The sequence below is a fragment of the Marmota marmota genome, unplaced genomic scaffold (assembly GCF_001458135.2).
Source record: "Marmota marmota marmota unplaced genomic scaffold, marMar, whole genome shotgun sequence".
In the NCBI taxonomy this organism is placed as follows: Eukaryota; Metazoa; Chordata; class Mammalia; order Rodentia; family Sciuridae; genus Marmota; species Marmota marmota.
The window spans coordinates 24,524,887-24,546,587 of NW_026000249.1; the positions used below are offsets into that span (position 1 = coordinate 24,524,887).

The following is a 21,701-nucleotide window of genomic DNA, read 5'->3' on the forward strand; positions in this document are numbered from 1 at the left end:
AATTCAAAATGGATCAAGGAGCTTGATATCAAATCAGACAGACTGCGTCTGATAGAAGAAAAAGTTGGCTCTAATCTACATATTGTGGGGTCGGGCTCCAAATTCCTTAATAGAACACCTATAGCACAAGAGTTATAAACAAGAATCAACAAATGGGACTTACTCAAACTAAAAAGATTTTTTCTCAGGAAGAGAAACAATAAGAGAGGTAAATAGGGAGCCTACATCCTAGGAACAAATTTTTACTCCTCACACTTCAGATAGAGCCCTAGTATCCAGACTATACAAAGAACTCAAAAAATTAAACAATAAGAAAACAAATAACCCAATCAACAAATGGGCCAAGGACCTGAATAGACACTTCTCAGAGGAGGACATACAATCATTCAACAAGTACACACAAAAAAATGCTCACCATCTCTAGCAGTCAGAGAAATGCAAATCAAAACCACCCTAAGATACCAACTCACTCCAGTAAGATTGGCAGCCATTATGAAGTCAAACAACAATAAGTGCTGGCGAGGATGTGGGGAAAAGGGTACACTTGAACATTGCTGGTGGGACTGCAAATTGGTGCGGCCCATTTGGAAAGCAGTATGGAGATTCCATGGAAAGCTGGGAATGGAACCACCATTTGACTCAGCTATTCCCCTTCTCAGACTATTCCCCAAAGACCTTAAAAGAGCGTACTATAGAGATACTGCTACATCGATGTTCATAGCAGCACAATTCACAATAGCTAGACTGTGGAACCAACCTAGATGCCCTTCAATAGATGAGTGGATAAAAAAAAAATGTGGCATTTATACCCAATGGAGTATTATGCAGCACTAAAAAATGACAAAATCATGGAATTTGCAGGGAAATGGATGGCATTAGAGCAGATTATGCTAAGTGAAGCTAGCCAATCCCTAAAAAACAAATGCCAAATGTCTTCTTTGATATAAGGAGAGCAAATAAGAACAGAGCAGGGAGGAAGAGCAAGAGAAGAAAATTACCATTTAACAGGGATGAGAGGTGGGAGGGAAAGGGAGAGAAAAGGGAAATTGCATGGAAATGGAAGGAGAGCCTCATTGTTATACAAAATTACATGTAAGAGGGAGTGAGGGGAAAGGGATAAAAAACAAGAGATAGAAATGTATTACAGAAGATGGGGTGGAGAGATAAGATGGGAGGGGAGGGGAGGGGAAGGGGATAGTAGAGGATAGGAAAGGCAGCAGAATACAACAGTCACTAGGATGGCAGTATGTAAAAACGTGGATGTATAACCGATGTGATTCTGCAGTCTGTATACGGGGTAAAAATGGGAGTTCATAACCCACTTGAATCAAATGTATAAAATATGATATGTCAAGAGCTTTGTAATGTTTTTAACAATTAATAAAAATAAATAAATAAATAAATGGAAGAATAAAGTTTTAGGAACAGTATCCTGTCTATAGCCATCAGGCACAGATCAACCCTCTGTCTCTTCTACAATTGTACACAAATAGCAAAACGTGTGGGAGACAAAAAGAAAGGTCTGACTTTGCATTCATTGCTAGGATCAAATTGTCTCTGCTCTCATCTCAACCTCACCCCTATATTTGAGCCCCAGATCCTGCCTTTTCTCATTTTTTAATGACTGTACTTCTATTATTCCTCATCTCACCTATGTCTACCTTCCCTACTCCTAGATGATTTTCACAGCATATATCAGCATGTTGTAATATCAACATATGTAAATAAACACTGTAATTACATGGGCTCTGCCATTGCTTCTTTGCTTATTTTTTAATTTTTTCTTATTTGAAGCAGAATTCCTAGAAGGAATTATCTATACTCACCTACTCACCATCTCTTTCTTTTTGTTTTGTTTTGTTTGTACCAGGGATTGAACCCAGGGGCACATAACCACTGAGCTACATCCCCAAACTTTTTTATTTTTTATTTTGAGACAGGGTTTTGAGAAGTTGCTTAGGGCATCACTAAGCTGCTGAGGTTGGATTTGAACTTGAGATTCGCCTGGCTCAGCCTCCCGAGCCACTGGGATTATAAGTGTGTCCTACTGCGCCTGTTCTGTCTCCATTTCTTTACCACCAATAATCTAACTCAATTCAGTAAGGATTTAATACTGCTAACATGACTGGAATTATTTTGTTAGGGAAAACAGAGTTTCCATACTGCAAATTCCAAGACCAAATACTATGTCCTCCTCTTACTTTAACTCACAATAACAGTTGATTTAGTTGACTTTTCTGTCTTTGAAATGCCATATTCACTTGGCTTTTAAATTTTTTACTTGATCATTATTCACTCTTTCTGAGTCTTATTCTTTTTTATATCATCTAATCTAACTCCAAATTTTGGGTTGAATTTAGCTCAGTCCTGCCTCTTCTCTCTTTAAATTATTTTTCTTATGATTTATGTCAGGCTTGTGGATAACAACTATACTTTGTAACCTCCTAATTTTTATCTCCAACTCCAAACTCTCTACTGAGTTACAACTGTGCATTTTCTTCTTCACATATATATTTAATATGTTTCTCAAACTAAATATCACACTTTGTAGAGAAGGATTTTCACTTACGTTGCCCAGGCTGTCCTCAAACTCCTGGGCTCAAGTGATTGTCCCTTTTGAGCCTCCAGAGTAGCTAGGACTACAGCATGTGCCATCAGATGAACTCTAAATATTACTCTGATTTATTTGTCACCATCATCCTCTCAAGCTACTTCATTCCCTAATAATTTCTCCAACTCAGTGAATGGCATCATTATTTATCCAGTTTTATTTTGTCAAAAACCATGAAGTCAGACTTGATTCCTTTTCTCACTGCAAATTTCCAACACATCAATAAATACTGATAGCAAAGCCATAAAGAGCGATCCATTTCAGACCCCCTTCTTACCACTTCCAGTGTTTTTACCCTAGTCTATACCATCTGAACTACTGCAATCGTTTACTTTATTCCAATCTTTTTTTCCTACAATCTGATCTCTATACATAATCCAGAGTAGTAATTTGTAAAAAAGACATTAGGTTATGTTACTGTGCTCTTTAAAATCTCCTCGCATCTTCCAGATCAACTGTAAGAGATGAGATCAAAGATCTGTACATCTGTTTCAGGCTTCTTTTTTTCTTTATTTTCTGATTTCACCCCCTTCCATTACCCCCAATCTTCACTGTGCTGCTGTATCAACATTCTGAGCCAATTCCTTATGTAAGCTTTGAAATTGTTCATGTTTCTACTTGGAACACTCATAAACTAACTTTTTGTTTAACTTATTTCACATCTTTTAGATGTGTTGCCTTTTTAGATAAATTTTTGCTGAAAATACTCTCCACTGATGCTCTTTCCCTAAATAATTAATGTAAAACCTATTAATTAGTTTTCTATTTATTTGTTCCTTATCTTTTCTTCTCCAGTAGAAGCTATGGTCCATTAGGCAAGGGATATTTTCAGTCTCATTTACTAAACTCTCCCTAACAACCACCTAGCTCAATACATTTAAGCACTAACATTTATTGAAAACTATTAGATGCTAAGACTCTGTTCTAAGTTCTGTGAATACATCAGGGAGCCAAGTAGACAAAAATCTATGCTCTCCTGGAGTTTGCATGCTAATGAGAAGAGAGAAAAAATAAACAAAAAAGAGAAAATGGGCAGGGAAAGAGAATAAAGAATGTCATGATGTTGGTGATATAATTTTGGATAAGGAGTCTAGAAAAATTCTTACTGAAGCTGGGCATGGTGGCACATGCCTGTAATCCTAGCAGCTTGGGAGACTAAGGTAGGAGGATCCAGAGTTCAAAGCCAGTTTCAGCAAAAGCAAGGTGCTAAGCAACTCAGTAAGACTCTGTCTCTAAATTAATACAAAATAGGGCTGGGGATGTGGCTCAGTGATCGAGTGCCCCTGAGCACAATCCCTGGTACTAAAAAAANTATATATATATATATATATATATTTATATATATATATATATATAAAATATATATATATGAATTGACATTAATGAATGGATTAGTTTCCAGGTGTGGCTATAATAAATTTCTGAGATGTTCTTGTCTCAGTCTGTGCCATCTATGTTTTGTGTAAAATCATGGAATATTTAGCAAATTCACATTTCACAAAAACAAATAAAAAGGAAAGAAAAGAGACCCACTATATTAGATGTCAAATATATAGTTTCAGAGTTCTATAATGTTTGAACGAAGTCTTTATGACAAAATATTATGAATTCTGACATGTGGGTTTAAAACTTTAATAAAATGAATACTGTAATTCATGGCTCCCAAACACTTTTTGGATTTTTTTTTAACTTCATTTGAGAAAAACATACTTTGTAGTGAGATTATCTAAATATCTAAAGAAAATTTGAGCTATAAGAGTAAAATTGCTGTTTAAAAGTGAAAGAATAGAAATAACTGCTACAAACTTCTTTGTGATGATTAAACCACACTTGAATAACCAGGTCAGTTAAACATGCTATATATTAAGATACTTTCATAGGTTATAAGTGATGAAGGATCTCTTGTAATATTGTCATATTTCAGGAAGTGTCTAGTAAGTATATAAGTGGATAGACAACTCTGTAGAAATGAAACCAACTGGTTGAGTTTCCATTGGTACTGCAGAAACTGGACATAGTTATATTTTTTGGAAAGGGTGAAGTTAGAAATTTAGAAAATGTTACATTAAGGATAAGGCAACAGTCAACATGTTATAGTCTAGATATAAATGATGATGTCCCAATGATCATGGACTCCATGGAGATAGGAATTCAGGGCAAAATTTGGAGATTCCAAATAACAACTAATCATAGGTAAAATATAACAGGTAGCTGACCTTACTGATTTGAGGTTGACTGTTGAAAGACCCATAAAAACAAGACAGTCTGGATTATAAATCCTTAGAAGTCCAGATAACTAGCCAAGGCATTGGTTAAAACTGGGCCTGGAACTTAAATGAATTCATTATGTTTAGCCTAGAAAAGTTGCTTCTTCAGTATAGAAGAAGGAGTTTAATTGTTTGTATTGCTTCTGAGAGCAGAACACCAACTAGAGACTGATTTCTCCAGGAAATGGAACTAGGGACTAAAACAAGGAAGAATTTTCTAATTATCTTTTACAAAGTAACAGGCTGCCTTAAGAAATAGGAGCTGCTCTGGGCTGGGGATGTGGCTCAAGCGGTAGTGCACTTGCCTGGCATGCATGTGGCCCGGGTTCGACCACATACAAACAAAGATGTTGTGTCCGCCAAATACTAAAAAATAAATATTAAAATCCTCTCTCTCTCTCCCTCTCTCTCACTCTCTTTAAAAAAAAAGAAATAGGAGCTGCTCATCAAATTATGGGTCCAAATATTTGCTGAGGACCCACCAACTGTAGAACTTCTTAGAACATGTTTCTGCATATAGTGGGAAATTATTAATAAGGATCTTTAAATGAGGACTCAAAGATATTGCCATTATCTGATTTACATAATGATATTATTAATAACAGTATCCTATCAGGCTTTTGGCATTTAGAGCCAATTTTAAAATTTTAGTGCTACTTAGAATGTTTTCTTTCTTTACAAATAATTCCATTTTTTTCTTGGTGTTAGAAATGACATAAGAAAGTTTTAGAACAAAAGTGCTCATGTAGACTAAAATACAAATTATATAATTTTATATATTCTATAATATTATACAATATAAAATTATTAGTTATATATATTATATAACTATATAATTTTTACTAGTTTCTGAACAAACAAGTGTCAGTTGGAGAGAGATTTCATTTTGTAAAACCTCATTCTATTTTTGTTGGTCTAATAACGTCCTTAATATGTTGGAATCCAATATTAAGTATTTGTCTTGATGAAAATCATGCAACTTATCCACATTAATATAATATAATAAATCTATAGATGAAATATGTCAATAGGTCGATATATGGATTCATAGATATAGGGCAAAAATAGTGTAGATAACTGGAATAGAATACACTTGCATAGAACATAGAATGTATTAGTTTTTGTACAAGGTCCTCAAGAGATGGAAATTGTGAATAAAAATTAGAGACAGTACAGGTAGTGACAACTTAAGCACATTTGGGTTATTTTAAGAAATTTAATGTAATTTTGTAGACTTGGCATTTTCATTTTAATTCTTAGTGTCTGATAAGCTAACATATGTTTTAAGCCATGTGTTATGACCTGACTGGTACATTCTTTAAAACAAAATTCCTCTTTTATGCTGTACAAATACTAAGTTTCTTTTGATGTTTGCTTTTGATTGAAAAAAAAAATGTTTAATACCAGACTTCAGTTCCAGGTTAAAAGTTATATTCAGTCAGTCAGGTTAATTAAAATATTCTATCACTTCAAGCCTTTATTTAATTTAAAGTAAAAAATTCTAGAACACACAAAAGTATGGTGGATAAGAAGATTTTAAAATGAAAATCAATATGAATCTGTCAAATGTAATTGGAACTCTATCTGATATGTCAAAAATTCAATTATACCTGAACTGAAATTGTTATTTTTTATTTAACATCCCCATGTATATTTAGGTCTAAAAGAAAGATCAAATGGATATAAGTTGTTATGTCTCCATGAGTAGGTAGGAAATAAGTACACAAATGAAACTTTCTACTATTACCAGTTTTGCAGGCAAGTCAAAAGTTAATCTTGCAGATAGAATTAAATTTATATTTTTTCAGTTATCTCACAGATGGAGAATGATGAATACATTTTATGAAAACGTTTATTCTAAGATTTCTCTATTTTGACTGTGCATAACCACTCATTACTTTTTTCCACTTTTATTATTGAATTCTGGTAACTATATTGGATGTCCTTTCCTATAGCAATTGGGCATGTACTGGAATCTCTGTCCCCTATCAAGAAGCAGAAGAAGCCATTATCGAATGTTTTTCATCTTATAATCACATGTAAATGGTGCTATAATATTTACTACAGCTTCTATCGGGAAGAAAACTAATAGGAATAAAAAGACAAATAGTGAGCTATCTTGCAGCCAACCCTTAATTCCTGGATACTTTAACAAATTCTCTGCATATGGCATTAGTTTGTTTTGGTGAGGGCTGAATTTTGAAAATGCTAAGCTCATATACAGCACAGTGTAGATATACTTTAGGTAATTATAGAGTGTTGAATAGTTAGTTAGTGGGTTATTTTCAAGCTGTCAGCAAATTCTTATATATATATTCCTTTTCTACCCCAAAGTCTCATTCCCAAAGAAACTCTGTATTTCTTCTATGTGGAAACATCTCATTATACATTTATACCTCTTTGGTTCTGTTATCTTATGAACACCAGTTCTTCTGAGAGATTCATTGTCCCCTGTATTTTTGTCACCAGATGTAGCATACTTGTAATTTTTTTAATCACAATTATCATTCCTTCCTTAACCCTACAACTTTACCATACCATCCTCTGAACTTGTGATTTTCCATCAGAAATACATCCTCTTCTCCTACATCAACTTTTCTGAACACTTTCTGTAGTTTCTTGAAGTATGACTCTTTCCTCAGAGGCCATGTCTTTCCCTTTTGAAGTGGTGGCTCTTTATCTCTCTTACTGTCACAACCCTCGACATGGAGTTAAAGAGTGTATCCTCCTTCTTCTGCATCTCTGTAACCAGACCATTCTCTCTTTCTCCTACAACTCTTTGAATTTGATTCTTAGGCCATCAAATAAAATATCTCTAGCTCAAACACTATTTTTTAAAAAATCCTTTGAACTTTTAGAGCCACATAGCTGATCTCTTTAACTGCTCTACTTTCCCCTGATTGCTTTGCTCTTCATTCAACCTTAGTCATGCCTATGTTCATACTAGTCATTCCTAGTAATTGCAATCCCTCCAGAATTCTGGCTTAACCAACATCAACTAGCACCATTCCTCCCACTTACAACCAAAATCCACATAACACAACAAATAAACATAGGAAGGAGAAAGATGGCAAGGAAAATGTGAACTGTTTATGGATCTCAGAATTGAGAAATGACATAACAGCAAATTCCTGATTTTTTGTTTTTATCAGTTCTCCTAAATCTCACACAGGGAGCTCCAGAAGCATCCCATCTAGAGCTGCCACAGGCAAAAACAAAAAAAAGTTTCCTCCAAAAGTCTGCTTCCCCTAGCCAAAGGATCTAAAAAAGGGTGGCCTAGCAACCGATAGCCTTTTGGTAATATCAACCTTATTCCAGCCAAATATTAGTGGGAAAAAAACACATTTTCCCACCCCTACTGTCTCAGTGTGGCCAAGCAGGTGGTCAGTTTTCTATCCCACTCTTTTCCCCTTCCTCCCTATTGTCTGTAGTATTCATGGGGTGAGACAGGAAACTAATCTGCCATCCCTCAGAAGCTGGCAATGCTTTGATTGCCCAGCCAGAATAGTGGTACTGATGGTGTGAAGAGAGATGATCTTCCTTTTTCTTCCTGGCAGACACAAGGAGCTTAGTACCCCACTAAGGTAGTAAATACCAGCAGGATTAAGTTTCAAGATGAGATTCCATCTCCATCTAAAAGCAATGATATTTAAAGAGCTGGTTCCTAGAAGGACTGCCACCTCTATCCGTACATGTTGTCATTGAGATTAAGGAGATTGGTATAAGTTGAGCTAATAAGCAATACATTTTTCTTCTGAATGCTCTGACATGAAGATCCACCAAGGCAAGAAGTAAAATCAATAGGTACTCCTGCCCTACCCTACTCTAACCCCTGGAGTCAGTGGAGTTCAATAGGAACCACAGCCTATACCCTATCAAGCATCAACAAGGAAGGACAAAGATATGTATGGCAAGGTAGTTAGCATTATGCTTCTTTTCTTTGTAACAGTGAAAACTGAGCTTCCAATCCAACCTGGCATCAATGAGGTGGTAAAAGGTGAGCTAGATCGTGCTTTGCTTTCTCCCATCTCTTCTCTTGGTTTCAGTGGGGCTCAGAAGGGAGCAGAACTTCTATCCTACCCATCTTCAAAAAGGTAATATGAGTCAGTGCATCATAGTGTGCTTCAAAACACAATTTTCAGTTCCCATGAAGCCAATGAAAAAAATAGACAATCTCAGGAAAAATATATTGAATTTAAAAACCACATGGAAATTTTAGAATTGATTAAATGAATGTTAAATAAATGTCTTGCTGGATGGACTGAAGAGTGGAATGGAGATGATGGAGAATTGAATCAGTGAAGGTGAAGACAGATTAATAAAATTTACACAATCTGAACAACAGAAAGAACTTACATTTAAAAAATAAGGAACAGAGTTCCAGGAATCTGTAGGAAGATAACAACAGAGCTAACATTTATAGATCTCCAGAGAGATAGGAGTATGACTGAAAAATTATTCAAAGAAATAATGTCTGAAGACTTGCTGAATTTGATGAAATACATAACCGTACAGATTCAAGAGACTAAGTAATCTCCAATCATTTTGAAGCAGAAAAAAAATCCATGGCAAGAAACATCATCATTAATTTCTGAAAACTAAAGACAAACAAATCTTGAAAGCAGCTAGAGAGAAACAGTACATTACTTATAGGGAAGCACCAATTCAAATGACAGGAAGTTTCTCATCTGAAACCGTGGAGGCCTAAAGGAAATGGTATTCATTTTTTAAGTACTGAAAGGAAGTAAACTATGAATACTGTATTCAGATAAGATATCCATTTTGAATAAAGGGAAATATAGACATTCTCCAACTAAGGAAAGGAAAGCAAGTTGATTATAATCAAATTAGTCCTTAAAGAATAGCTAAAGCATGTTATCTAAACATTTAGGAGATAATAACATGGAAAGATTAGAACTTCAGAAATGGAAAAATATTAGAATAGTTAAAAAGTAAGGATTAATATAATAGGACTATCCTACTTCTCTGAAGTTTCTTAAATCACATTTGATGGTTGAATAAAAATCACAACACTCTCTGTGACACAATGCTTCTCACATATGTGTGTGTGTATATATATATGTAGACTTTATTAATATTCTGGAATTTTTGTGTTCTGTTATAATTTGACAAGATGCTACTATTGGAGATAACTGGATAAAGAAGACATGGTATATTAATTAGCTATTACTATAACAAATACCCAAGATAATCAACTTGTAAAGAGAAAAAGGTTAATTTGGCTCATACTTTAGGAGTTTCCAATTGATGATTGATGGATTCTATTGGTTTTAGACCTGTGGCAAGGCCACACATCATAGTAGGAGTGCATGATGGAGCAAAGTTACTCACTTCATGGCCAGGAAGCAAAAGAGGAAGAACAAGTGTTTAGTGTCCCACTGTCTCCTTCACAGTCATATATCCCTAATGACCTGACAACCTCCTACTAGGCTCCACTTCTTGAAGGTTTCACTACCTTTAATAATGCCATGGGCTGGAGACCAGAAAACTGTAACACATGGACTTTGGGGTTTATGTATACAAGCCATAGCACATGGGATCTCTCTTTTATTTCTTACAACTGCATGTGAAATCTATCATTACCATAAATATTGTATTGGATAAGGATTATACCATAAGAGAAAAATGAAAAAGATAGAGATTACACTACATTTGTCATATTTTTAATATAGTTGCCACCTCAGCATCCATTTGTAGGATTGACATAAATTATTTGAGACTCAATCATATTCCATCACCTTTGACCTAGATAAAACTTCCTCTCTCTATGTGGTTGTTTGTATATAGCCTGCTTTTTCTTCACATCACTGATTCAAAACCCAACACATCTCATAGCTACTAACCATGATAAAGTTTAACAGTCAACACAAGAATCATGTAAGCCCCTTTGTGCATGTTTTATTTAAGCTAACTAATCTGGGCCCCTTGTAGGAAAACCTAAAGGATGATGCCATGGACCTTAATAAAGGCATAGTCCCATAGGTTCTCCATCTGACTACCTTCCCCCAACCCCTCCAACCCCCGATTACTGTCTTCTCTACCCCTCTACTGGTTGCAATCTCCCTGCTGCCTTCCTGGCTTCCCGTTAGTACCTTGCCAGCACCCCTAACCTCTCTTCACTTATGAATAATAAATTTCTGCATGTATTTTGGTTTTACCTCCTTGTTGTGCCTTACCTGACACACAAACCAGAATTACCTCTATCAATGTTCTTATAGAGAGTGGCTATCTTGTATCTTGGAATTTAATCACTCTTGATAGAGGGACCTCAAGACCAAATTAAAAATAATTCATAACAATAAATATTATATGTATTTTTAAAAGATAAAATATGCTTCATTTATATGATTGCTAATTTCCAGAGCTAAATAAGCAGAGTTCTAGCATCAGCATTTAGAAAAAATGTTTTAGTTCACCAGCAATCTAACATAACCAGCTCTAATCATCCATATGCAGTCCTCATCTTGCTCAATCCAGAAGCTCTACTTGACAAGTCATCTCTCCTTGTTTTGGTAACAGTTGGCCTCCAGGACTCAATTTTCCCATGATTCTTCTCTTTATCTACAAAGTCCTGCTCATCTTTTTTGCTCATCCTGTCTTCCTGCCTTTGTAGAGGCCCAGGACTCAGTCTTCTGTCTTCCTCACTTATGTCCACATTTGTTTCTGAGGAGATCTCATTCTGTCATACTGCTTCTAAATTGATAGGCCCAGCCTCAGTCTTTCCTATAATTCCAGACTCATATCTACATGATGTCTCAATATCCCCCATACAGATGTCTGTGAGGCTTTTCACACTTCCTACTCTGCTCCAATGATACCTTATCAGAGGGCCATCCTGGAACACCCTGCATTAAGATTCACATCACTCTCTAACCCTTTACTGTTTTACATAACAACATACATAGTATATATTTTATTTTTAAACTTCTACTCTTAGTCCCACTTCCCAATACATTTTTGACTCAGGAAAAGCAGGAGGTTTGTTTTCTTCACTGTTTTAGTCACAGCACTTGTTAAAATGCATAGCACATAAGTATTTTTTGACAATTAACTGAAAGAATAAAATAGCATAGAATAAAATTATACTGTACAATATGTAATTATCTGAATGCAACTGGAGTAATGTCATTGCCATAACAAAACCTCTGCACTGTATATTATATTAGCTTTCTATTTTATATGAGAAAAATCTCACTTAGAAATTTAAATGAGTTACCCAGTTTCCCAGAGATAGTGAATAATAAACCACAGATTTGAAGGTTTTTTTAATACAGTGCAGAATAAAAGAAGACATAATGATTGATCAATAAGATATACTAATTGTAATAATAGTAGTGGTAGCAGACATTATTTTATCTTAAAATCTTCTTGGGTAATTTTAATTAAAATTAAAATTAGCCACTTTCCAATAAAAATGTTCAGTTCTCTAACATTATTTTTCTAATCTTAATTATCTTTTCCATTTATAAGGAAAATGTTATAGAACAGTAGGACTAATAAGAACATTAAGATATTCTATTTCAAACATTCATGTAAAGCTTGAAACACTTCTCTCCTATCTGCCAGTGGTTATATAGTATGTATTTGGTAGTCTTCCATGACAGAAATCTCCTTCACTTGTCTCTCCATCAGAAGTCTCTTATATTGGATTTTTCACTCATTTTGGCTAATGATAAAATATTTACTAATGTAGTCTTCAAAAGAACACATTAAATGTATTCTTTTCAACGTTTACTAATGTATTCTAAAAAAGAAAACATAGTACTTTAATTTATAAGTACTTTGCTCATTGTGTAAAATTTACCTTAGCAATCATGTTTGCACAGAATAACCCCAAAAGCTACTTAAAAAGCACTGTGTTAAGTTTCAAACTGAACATTTTTTTTGAAGAGCATGGATTTCTGTTTTTTCCCAGTGGCCTCCATAAGTGCTATGACTTTACACTTAATGCTTAGCTTTTTCTGCAGTAGTCCCTTTGATAGCATCCACTTTGAACAACCATTTATTGAATCTCAAATATTAGCCAGCTCTATTAAAAATGGACAGGGTAAAGTAGCAATAGCCTATAATCCTTCTGGAGGCAAATTTAGTCCCCTAATGCCCTTATGACTATTTAATAAATATCCCCATTTAGTGAAGGAGATCTAAGTAGGAAAGGAAAAATGTTTCATCCTTAGCTTTTCCATCATCAAAGTAGGCAAACAGCAGTCAGAGTCAAGTTTTTCTATCTTCCCTATATTGTGAGAGTCTGGAGTTAAGAGTCTGAAAGTAAACTTAATGGAATCCCATGCCACAATATCTGGATTAACATATAAAAGAAAATTTTATGTATTCATTTTCTAGGGCTGTCATAACAATTACATAACCAAGAGAAATAAATTCTCCCTCAGCTCTAGAGGTTAAAAGTTCAAGGTACCATCAGGTTGGATTTCTTCTGAGGCCTCTATCCTTGGCTTATAGATGGGGCCAGCTTCTCACTGTGCCTTCTTGTGGTCTTTTTACTGTGCATGTCTCTGTTGTCTCTTTCTCTTTCCAAATTTCCTTTCCTTTTAAGGACACTAGACATATTCAATTAAGGCCCACCATAATAGCCTCATTTTAATTTAATCACTTTTTAATGTTCCTGTCTTCAAATATACACACATTTTGAGATATTGGGGGTTAGGACTTCTCATGTGAATTTGCTCGGGTGTTAGAGGAGGCATAATTCAGCTCATAATATCTCAGAATACCCAATGAAAGCACTCTTCTACAAACCACCATTTTAACAATTCAAGGGTATAATAATATATAATATATAATTGTATATATTGTTTTATTATAATATATTACACATATGTTTCATTTACTATATAATATATTGTGACTATATTATATAGTATATATTATTATATACTTCAATAATATAATAAATATATTAAGAAGAATCTTGCAGTAAATTCAGGAGTCAACTATAGTTCTACTTGTAGGCTTGGTAAAAGATTACAACCACAAATATTCTACTAGATTTTTAATTAAATGGACTTATTTGTCATGGCATTATCTTTCCATGCTTTCAATTTAAATGTTACAAGAAAGCACAGTAGTATAAATAATGAATTACCTTGTTTTATCTGTCTTGACTCTTATACTATTGAAAGCCTAAGTTTATTTTTAGTGATAACATAATCTATAGTGATAATACAATCTTTGTAGGAGCAAATGATAATTCCTAAGCTTGGCTTGCTTGGCAATACAGGCATGGTTTATTTGACTCAGTGCTTGCTGTTTATATCCAAACGTGTTTTAAAATGAATTAGTCTGTAATTTCACTTTAATTAAAAAGAAGACCAAAATTTCTATATGCTTTAGACTTAATAGGATTTGCACTTATGACCTTTGAAATATACATTCATCTAGCTTACTTTTTCATTACCTTGGAAAGAAGTTTATAGTTTTAAAAAAGCAATAGAAGATCTCTTTTATTGTACTAAGAATGAGAACCACAATAAAAATTCCAATAGAAAACCAAAGAGTAGATCCAAAATTCAAACATACCTTACAACTTCTTACCAACATCTCTGTGCATGCAAAATATAATGATATTCATATTATATAAGACTGATAATTCTTTAGAGTGCATATCTATTTTAATTAACTCTTTCACACAACAATGATTCATTAAAATATAAAGCTCATAAAGACAGAGTTGAAAATAATAGACATTTTAGATGTCTATCATTATTAGAAAACAATACAATCTTTCAGTGAGATTTTCGACAAGTTATTTAAACATATTCTCTCAGTTTTGCCATATCTACAATGAAAAACATAATAACGCTTAATTTTTGTTGGTTTTCTGAGAATTAAATAAAATATTGAATAAATAACAGCACAGATCCTAGAGTATAGTCAATATCCAGTAGATATTAACTATTAATCTTATTAATTATTCATGATTATTAACTATGGTATTAGACCTTAGAACATTTTCCTTTCCTTGGGAAATACAATTAAAATATGAAAATTTTAAAATTTTGAATTTGGATATTTTGCAGTGGTGTCATTTTCTATTTCCATTTTTTATCTTCTTAATAGTTTAGTATTTTTATCTGAGTCAAATGGCTTTGATTAATGGTCTTATAACAAATAATTTTTTTAAAAAACAGTGTACTCAATAATTCTTTATTATGGTGTAAAGAAGTAGCTTTACTCATCAAAATAAAGGTAGACACTCATCACATGGATACCCTCATTGTTGAAAATGGCCTGAAGCTCACCACTCCTCTAATCTCTTCATACTTATCCAAAAGACTTTTTTCTTTCAAAATATGGTCTCATAACCATCTGCTTCCAGATACAATGGGTGCTACTTAAGTAGCAGTTTCCTGGGCCCCAGCTCAGAGGTAATAAATCAGAATCTCTAGAGTGGGACTCAGCAGGCTTCATGGATAACATGTTTCTTAGCAATTGTAAAGGGTTGAACAATTCAAATCAGAGCACAAGAAAATGCTTTCAGCTTTTCTGCCTTCTTGTTTTAATAACTAGGAGCAAAGACACCTTTCTTTTCCAGATAAGCTTTGGCTTTCCCTGTGGATCTATTAAATAATTACACAGATATACTTGCCACAATTTGGGGGCTCCAAATAGAAACATGATCATGTTATAGTCTAGAAAAAAATACACAAGAAATTAAAGGATCAAAAATCACTGTATTTTTTCCTCTGTAAAATTGCTGCACTTTCTCCTAGAAAATGTGGTAAAACTTGAAAAGACTCATGGGTTTTATGGTTCTCTTATCATTCTGGGAAAACCCAGCCTTTACTTTCAACATTTCCTCAGTACAACGAAACTTTTCAAGATAAATTTCTCACCTCAGGATAAAATGTGGTTTTGTACGGTGTCAATGACATTTGAGGGAAAATAGTGAAGTACACATTGAATTTGACATAACATATTTTTTTGTTCAGAAGCAATTTTGAAAAACTTAAAAGAATTACTGAAAGAATTAGATGAGTACTTTGTACTGTTAAATTCACATTCTGTAAGTTTTTATAATATTTAAATTTTTTGTGTATTTTTCAGGAATTGCATTACCACCTAAAGGAAATATAGATATCCCAGTGTTATTTATGCCCAAAATTATGAAATTATGCAAAACAATGGTCATTGTTCAAATGATGAGAGCAAATGGAGAAAAATGGCATATTGACAATTTTGATGAATTGGATACAGAGATTAAAAGGTAACATTTAATTAAAGACAGGAAAATGATTTTTTTTGACTGGCATTGATGTAATAGGTTTTTTTTACATGTTATTTATAAATGCTATAAAGTTCATGATTTAATATTTTCTGAGCTGCTGAAACCCATATGTTCAGAGGAGGAAAATACATTTGTTACATGGAGATATATATATATATATATATATATATATATAATTGTTAATTTGTAGTTTAGAGTAATGAACAAGTTCCGTCTTAAATACCATTATCAATTAGTCAGTGGTATGTAAAGGTACTCCCTTTTGACTGGGAAAATAATAACTGCTAGGACAATAATAATAAATATTCTGAAGACAACCTGAAGCTGCTTATCTGGGCACAGTGTAGGACTTCTGATGCTAGCATTCACCAAGTGATGGCATTATGCCAGGTGGGTATGACATTCTGATATAACATTGCCAAAATGCAGATAATTTGTATTCTCTTTTCTTAGCTGAAATTTAAGCAAACTCTTCTAATGGTGCGAAATTTAAATGTTTTCTCTGCTATTATAGTTTATTTAAATAATGGTAGAACTCTTAATTAAAAAGAAATTCTCATTTTCTCCTCGATTTTAATATTTTTTCCTGCATATAATTAGTTTTTTTTTAACTTTGGTTCCATTAGTATCCATTCTGCTAAGCATTTTACCACTCTTAGCTGACTACATAATTTGTGGGCCTCAGTGAAAAATGAAAACAAGGAAATCCTTGTTAAAAAAAGATCAAGAATTTCAAGACAGTTTTGGTAGTACACTAAACAAGCATAGTCCTAAATGTGTGTTCATACACAGTTGCACAAGTCACTTGCACAACTGGTCTTATAACTGCAGTGTTTTACTTTTCATTTTAACAAGAAAATTCCATCTTCAGCAATGATCAGTAGTATTTTCTAGTACTGCTATTCTCCTAATGATATATGATGGACCTAGAATATTTAGACATATGCCCCTTTGTTTTTTTTTGGGGGGGGGGTTGGTTCTGAAGATTGAACCCAGGGATGCTCAACCACTAAGCCCCATCCCCAGCCCTATTTTGTGTTTTCTTTAGAGACAGGGTCTCACTGAGTTGCTAACTGCCTCAATAAGTTGCTGAGGCTGACTTTGAACTCACAATCCTCCTGCCTCAGCCTCCAGAGCTGCTGGGATTACAGGCATGTGCCACTGAGCCTGGCCCCCCTTTCTTTTGACTGGAATTCTATAAAGTAAATTCTTCATCACTTTCTGAAGTCCTATGCTTCATGAGATTTTTGTGTGTGTGTGTTTTGTGTTTTATATGTTCAATTTAGAATGTAATCCATGAGAACTGTATTATCTTTTATTAATCATCATTTAGTAACATGGATGTATCCACTTGCATCCTGTAAAAATAGAGAACAGAAGCTCCTTAACTTTAACTTATATCTTATTATGGTTTTCTTTGTAATAATTTCCCAATGTTTGCTCAGAGATGTTTATAAAATTAATATTTGCAAGATATGTTTTCTATTTTTTCAGTTTCTCTCTGCCTAAGTTTAAATTTACAAGTGTTACTAAAATGCCATCAGGTTAATAAAGAATAAGCTCTTTTGTGCTAATATTGAAAGCATTTTTGTTTACTCTTAATATTTTAATTTCTACTTAGAACTATGGGAGTAGACAATCAAGAAATCCAAACAATACAGTGGATATACCCCTTTATTGGACTCCCACAGGCACCACTCCCTAAAAGTCCTTCAGGTAGGTATATTTTGGAGTCAAAATACATCAGAATTCTAAGGGACCTTAGCCATCTTCCAATCTCACCTCTTCCTTATGCAGATAAGAAATTCAAGGTCCAGTGAAAATAAGTAGTGAAATTGGTGGGAATGCTAGAATATAACTAACTCCCTCTCTCAAAAAAGAGTCTGATAACTTTTCACAAAACCAATCATTTGTTGGTGCCATCCCATTAGTAAAACCCAGATATCAGTTGAAGTTGAAATAAAATTCTCACCCTTTCAGCCCATAGAACTCTGCATTAGACCTATAAGATTCCTGGGTACTTTTGTTCTCAGGTCACTTTTTATATTTCTTTAGTGCCTTTTACTCATACATAATATTGGGGTTCATTTTAACATAATCACACATGCTTAGAATATAATTTGATCCATTTCAGTCCTTCCTCTTTCCCTTTCCTCCTCAATTTCCCTGTTCCCTTTCCTCTACTCTACTGGTCTTCCTTGTATTTATTTATACTTTTTAAAATTAGTGCTTTATAGATATACTTAAAGGTGGAGTTTGCTGTGGTATATTCATAAGCATAGTTTGGTCAATTTCATTTCACTCTTCCTGTCTTTTCAGTCCCTCCTTCCTTTCTTCCCATCCCCTTCCTCTGCTCCACTGATCTCTCTTCTATTTTCATGGGCTTCCCCTCCACCCACCTTTTTGCCCTTATTTTGGGATAGCTTCCGCCTATGAGAGAAACATTCGACCCTTGACTTTCTGAGTCTGGCTTATTCCACTGAGCATGATGTTCTCCAATTCCGTCCATTTACCAGGTCACTTTTAATCATCATATTTCAGTTTCTGTGACGTCATCTAAGACAGTCATCTTAGTCATCTAAAAACTCTCCTGTGAGGATGCTGATTCATTTCTCTTAGTTATACTAGATATAAAACAAATCTTTATGATGTTTTTGAATGTACCAAAGTTTTCAGGGAGGTTTACTTTGCCAAGATACAACATTAAATCCCTGCCCTTAAATACCTTTGTTTTTTTCCCACATATTCTAGGCTTCTCTCAAGTTTCTGTGTGTTCTCTTTCCCCATAATTTGCTCATTTCTTCTATATTCCTTAATTTTCCCATTTTCTTCCCAGGATCACACTAAGAAATAAAATTCCACTTAGATAACTCATATAGAGAAATTTAGTATCCCAGCCCTTACCAGTCTCTAGGTACAGTTCCTTATATCTAACATCCATTAAATTAATCTGCAAAGCAAAGGGCTGTTTTAGATCTCTGTCTTGAGAAACACAGATGTTTTAAAAAGTCTTGAAATTTTGCTTTTATTCTTCTCTTTCTAATACTAATCATTGCAAATGTAAAGAATCAGATTTCCAGGGTGGTGGTATAGCTTCATGTTAGAGTGCTTACCCAGCCTTTGTGAGGTTCTGAGTTTGATCCCCAGCAACAACAACAAAAAAGAATTTGACTTATGCTGACATAAATTATGTCCACACTCTTAGAAAAAGGAGAAAGTAGTAAGTTTTGCTTGTAAATAAAATATTTCCCAAGATACATTGCTTAAAAGAAAGACCAAGATGACATATTTCCTTGGGCAGTTTAATTTTAACTGGAAAAAATCCACATACATAGTAATACCTTTAACAATACATGTCATTTGTTTCCCTTGAAATATTTTTATTCAAGTTAAAAAAATTATCAACAAATATATAAATGTTTCAAATATAATAAATTATCTTCAGAACATTTCACATACATGTCCAAATGTCTTTTATTTCATTCTAGAAGATAGGTGATTGTATATTTTCCATAGAGCTGTACTATTTGAAATTTATAATACACAGTCATCTGATAAAAGTGATGTAATAAAGCCTATACATCACGCTGTTGGAATTCTAATAGTAGTGTTGCTTGTATCCACTACAGAAACAGTCTTGTTTTTCCCAGATTAAAAACATAAAGCAGAATTTTTCAGTCTATAACAAAGCCTATGAGAACATAACAACATAAATTTCTTGCATATTTTTCTTCAAAGAAAGTTAAACATGCTCCAGGGCATTTTTCCTTTGAGTCACTTTTCTTGGTAATTACTTGATTTTTAAATCAAATATGAGTTCCGTAAATAGCCCAACCTAATAGCAACATCAGTGTTCTCAAAAAGATTGCATATTAGTTACTAAATCTTTTTTTATTGAAAATCTAAAATCTGTTGGCAATTACTTTTCTCTACAAATGCCCTTGAGAGGCAAGTTGGTTTAATTTTATACATACATATTATTTGTGCTTTTGTACAGTCCATTCTCCACTTTTTCATTTAATAACTAATCAGATATAAACTACTACTTTCCTTGCTCAGTTTTATCACTGTCAAAGTTCATTATTTCTTTCCTTTTTCGTGTATCTATCACTCAGATTATTTGCAAACCCAAGATGCTTTTGTTGTTCTGTGAGCCACCTTTTCTCTCCATTGGGGCAGATAATTGGAAAAGGACTCCACTCCCTGTCACACTGTGAAGACAATGGAAAATTAACCTGCTGTGATTGAGTGAGCCTTGCATTGCCAGGGCACTAATTTCCTAAGGACTATAGGAAAAGACCAGTATATGATACCAATTGTAACTTTGATCACAAATTTAAATGTCCAATTTAATGCTTTAAGACTGAACTTAATTATAACTAGAAAAGCTTGTACAGTTTTTCCAGCCATTTCACCAATGAGCTTCTTTAAATTACATCTAACTTTTTACCCTTATTATACATCCACATTGTTTATTGTGAGTCCATATTGTTCAATAAAAATCTACATAAATTTAATGAAAAATTAACTTATTACAGTATTTTATATGGCAATATCATATGTATTGTGAAAACATATATCTGAGGACATCAATTAATTTTGCAGTTTATGTGAATGTATTATTATTGATACCATAAACCATCCCATAATACATTTCAAAGCTTTTTTATATTAATTCCCTTTTCCCCTTATATTCAATTTAGATTCTACATGCATTTGACTTAATAAAAGTATAATATATTATGTTTGAAAGAAATAATATTCTTATTTATGTGGACTCTAGTAGGAATGGCCTCATGGTACCATAGAGTTAATGCCAAAAATATATATTAATACTTATTTTTATAATTAGTGATTGCACATATAAATAATATTTTGATTTCTAATAAGATAATTGAAAGCTTTTCTTGTACTTTCTATATGAAATTATTAGAATTAAATATAAGATAAATCTTTAATGCTGTATTTTAAATATGCAGTTAAATTTTAACATTGATTTTAAATAATTTATTATAATTTTGTTTTTCACTACTAAAAAAGGTACATTTTGTAAATTTTAAAAAGTAATTCAAATGAAAATTTAAGCAGGGTGTGGTGGTGCACAACTGTACTCTCAGCTACTCCAGTGACGGAGGCAGGAAAATCACAATTTGAGGTCAGCCTAGGCAACATGACAAGATTTTGTGTCAAAATAAAATATAAGAAAGAAAAGAATGGGGGTGTAGCTCAGTGGTAGCTTGACCCTGGGTTTAATCCCAGTACTGAAAAAAAAATGAAAATTTAAATATTTTACTTAAATAATTTAAATGTGAATTTTAATATGCCTATAAATAAATCTAATAGAAATATTTTAAAGGTTATTACAAAATAAATGTTACTAAACTCATTTGAAGCCATTTTCTATAATATATAAAAGTATATAATATATAAAAATGGAACTTGATATTACCAAATGAACATCCAGATTTTTAAAAAAATACAAATTTAAATGTCCACAATTGCCGTTTGAGTTATTGATATGGCTATTTCAGTTTCTGAATCAAATTTCTGCATTCTA

General features: G+C 33.4%; 1 protein-coding gene across 1 annotated transcript in view; it reads left to right on the forward strand.

The window, feature by feature from the left end:
* The window catches only part of Cfap47 (cilia and flagella associated protein 47), a 424,564-nt gene that overhangs the window by 346,077 nt on the left and 56,786 nt on the right, over positions 1-21,701 (forward strand). The window contains exons 57-58 of the mRNA XM_048796386.1: positions 15,964-16,123; positions 17,766-17,860. Coding sequence (XP_048652343.1) covers positions 15,964-16,123; positions 17,766-17,860 — 255 coding nt within the window. The remainder of the gene's footprint in view (positions 1-15,963; positions 16,124-17,765; positions 17,861-21,701) is intronic.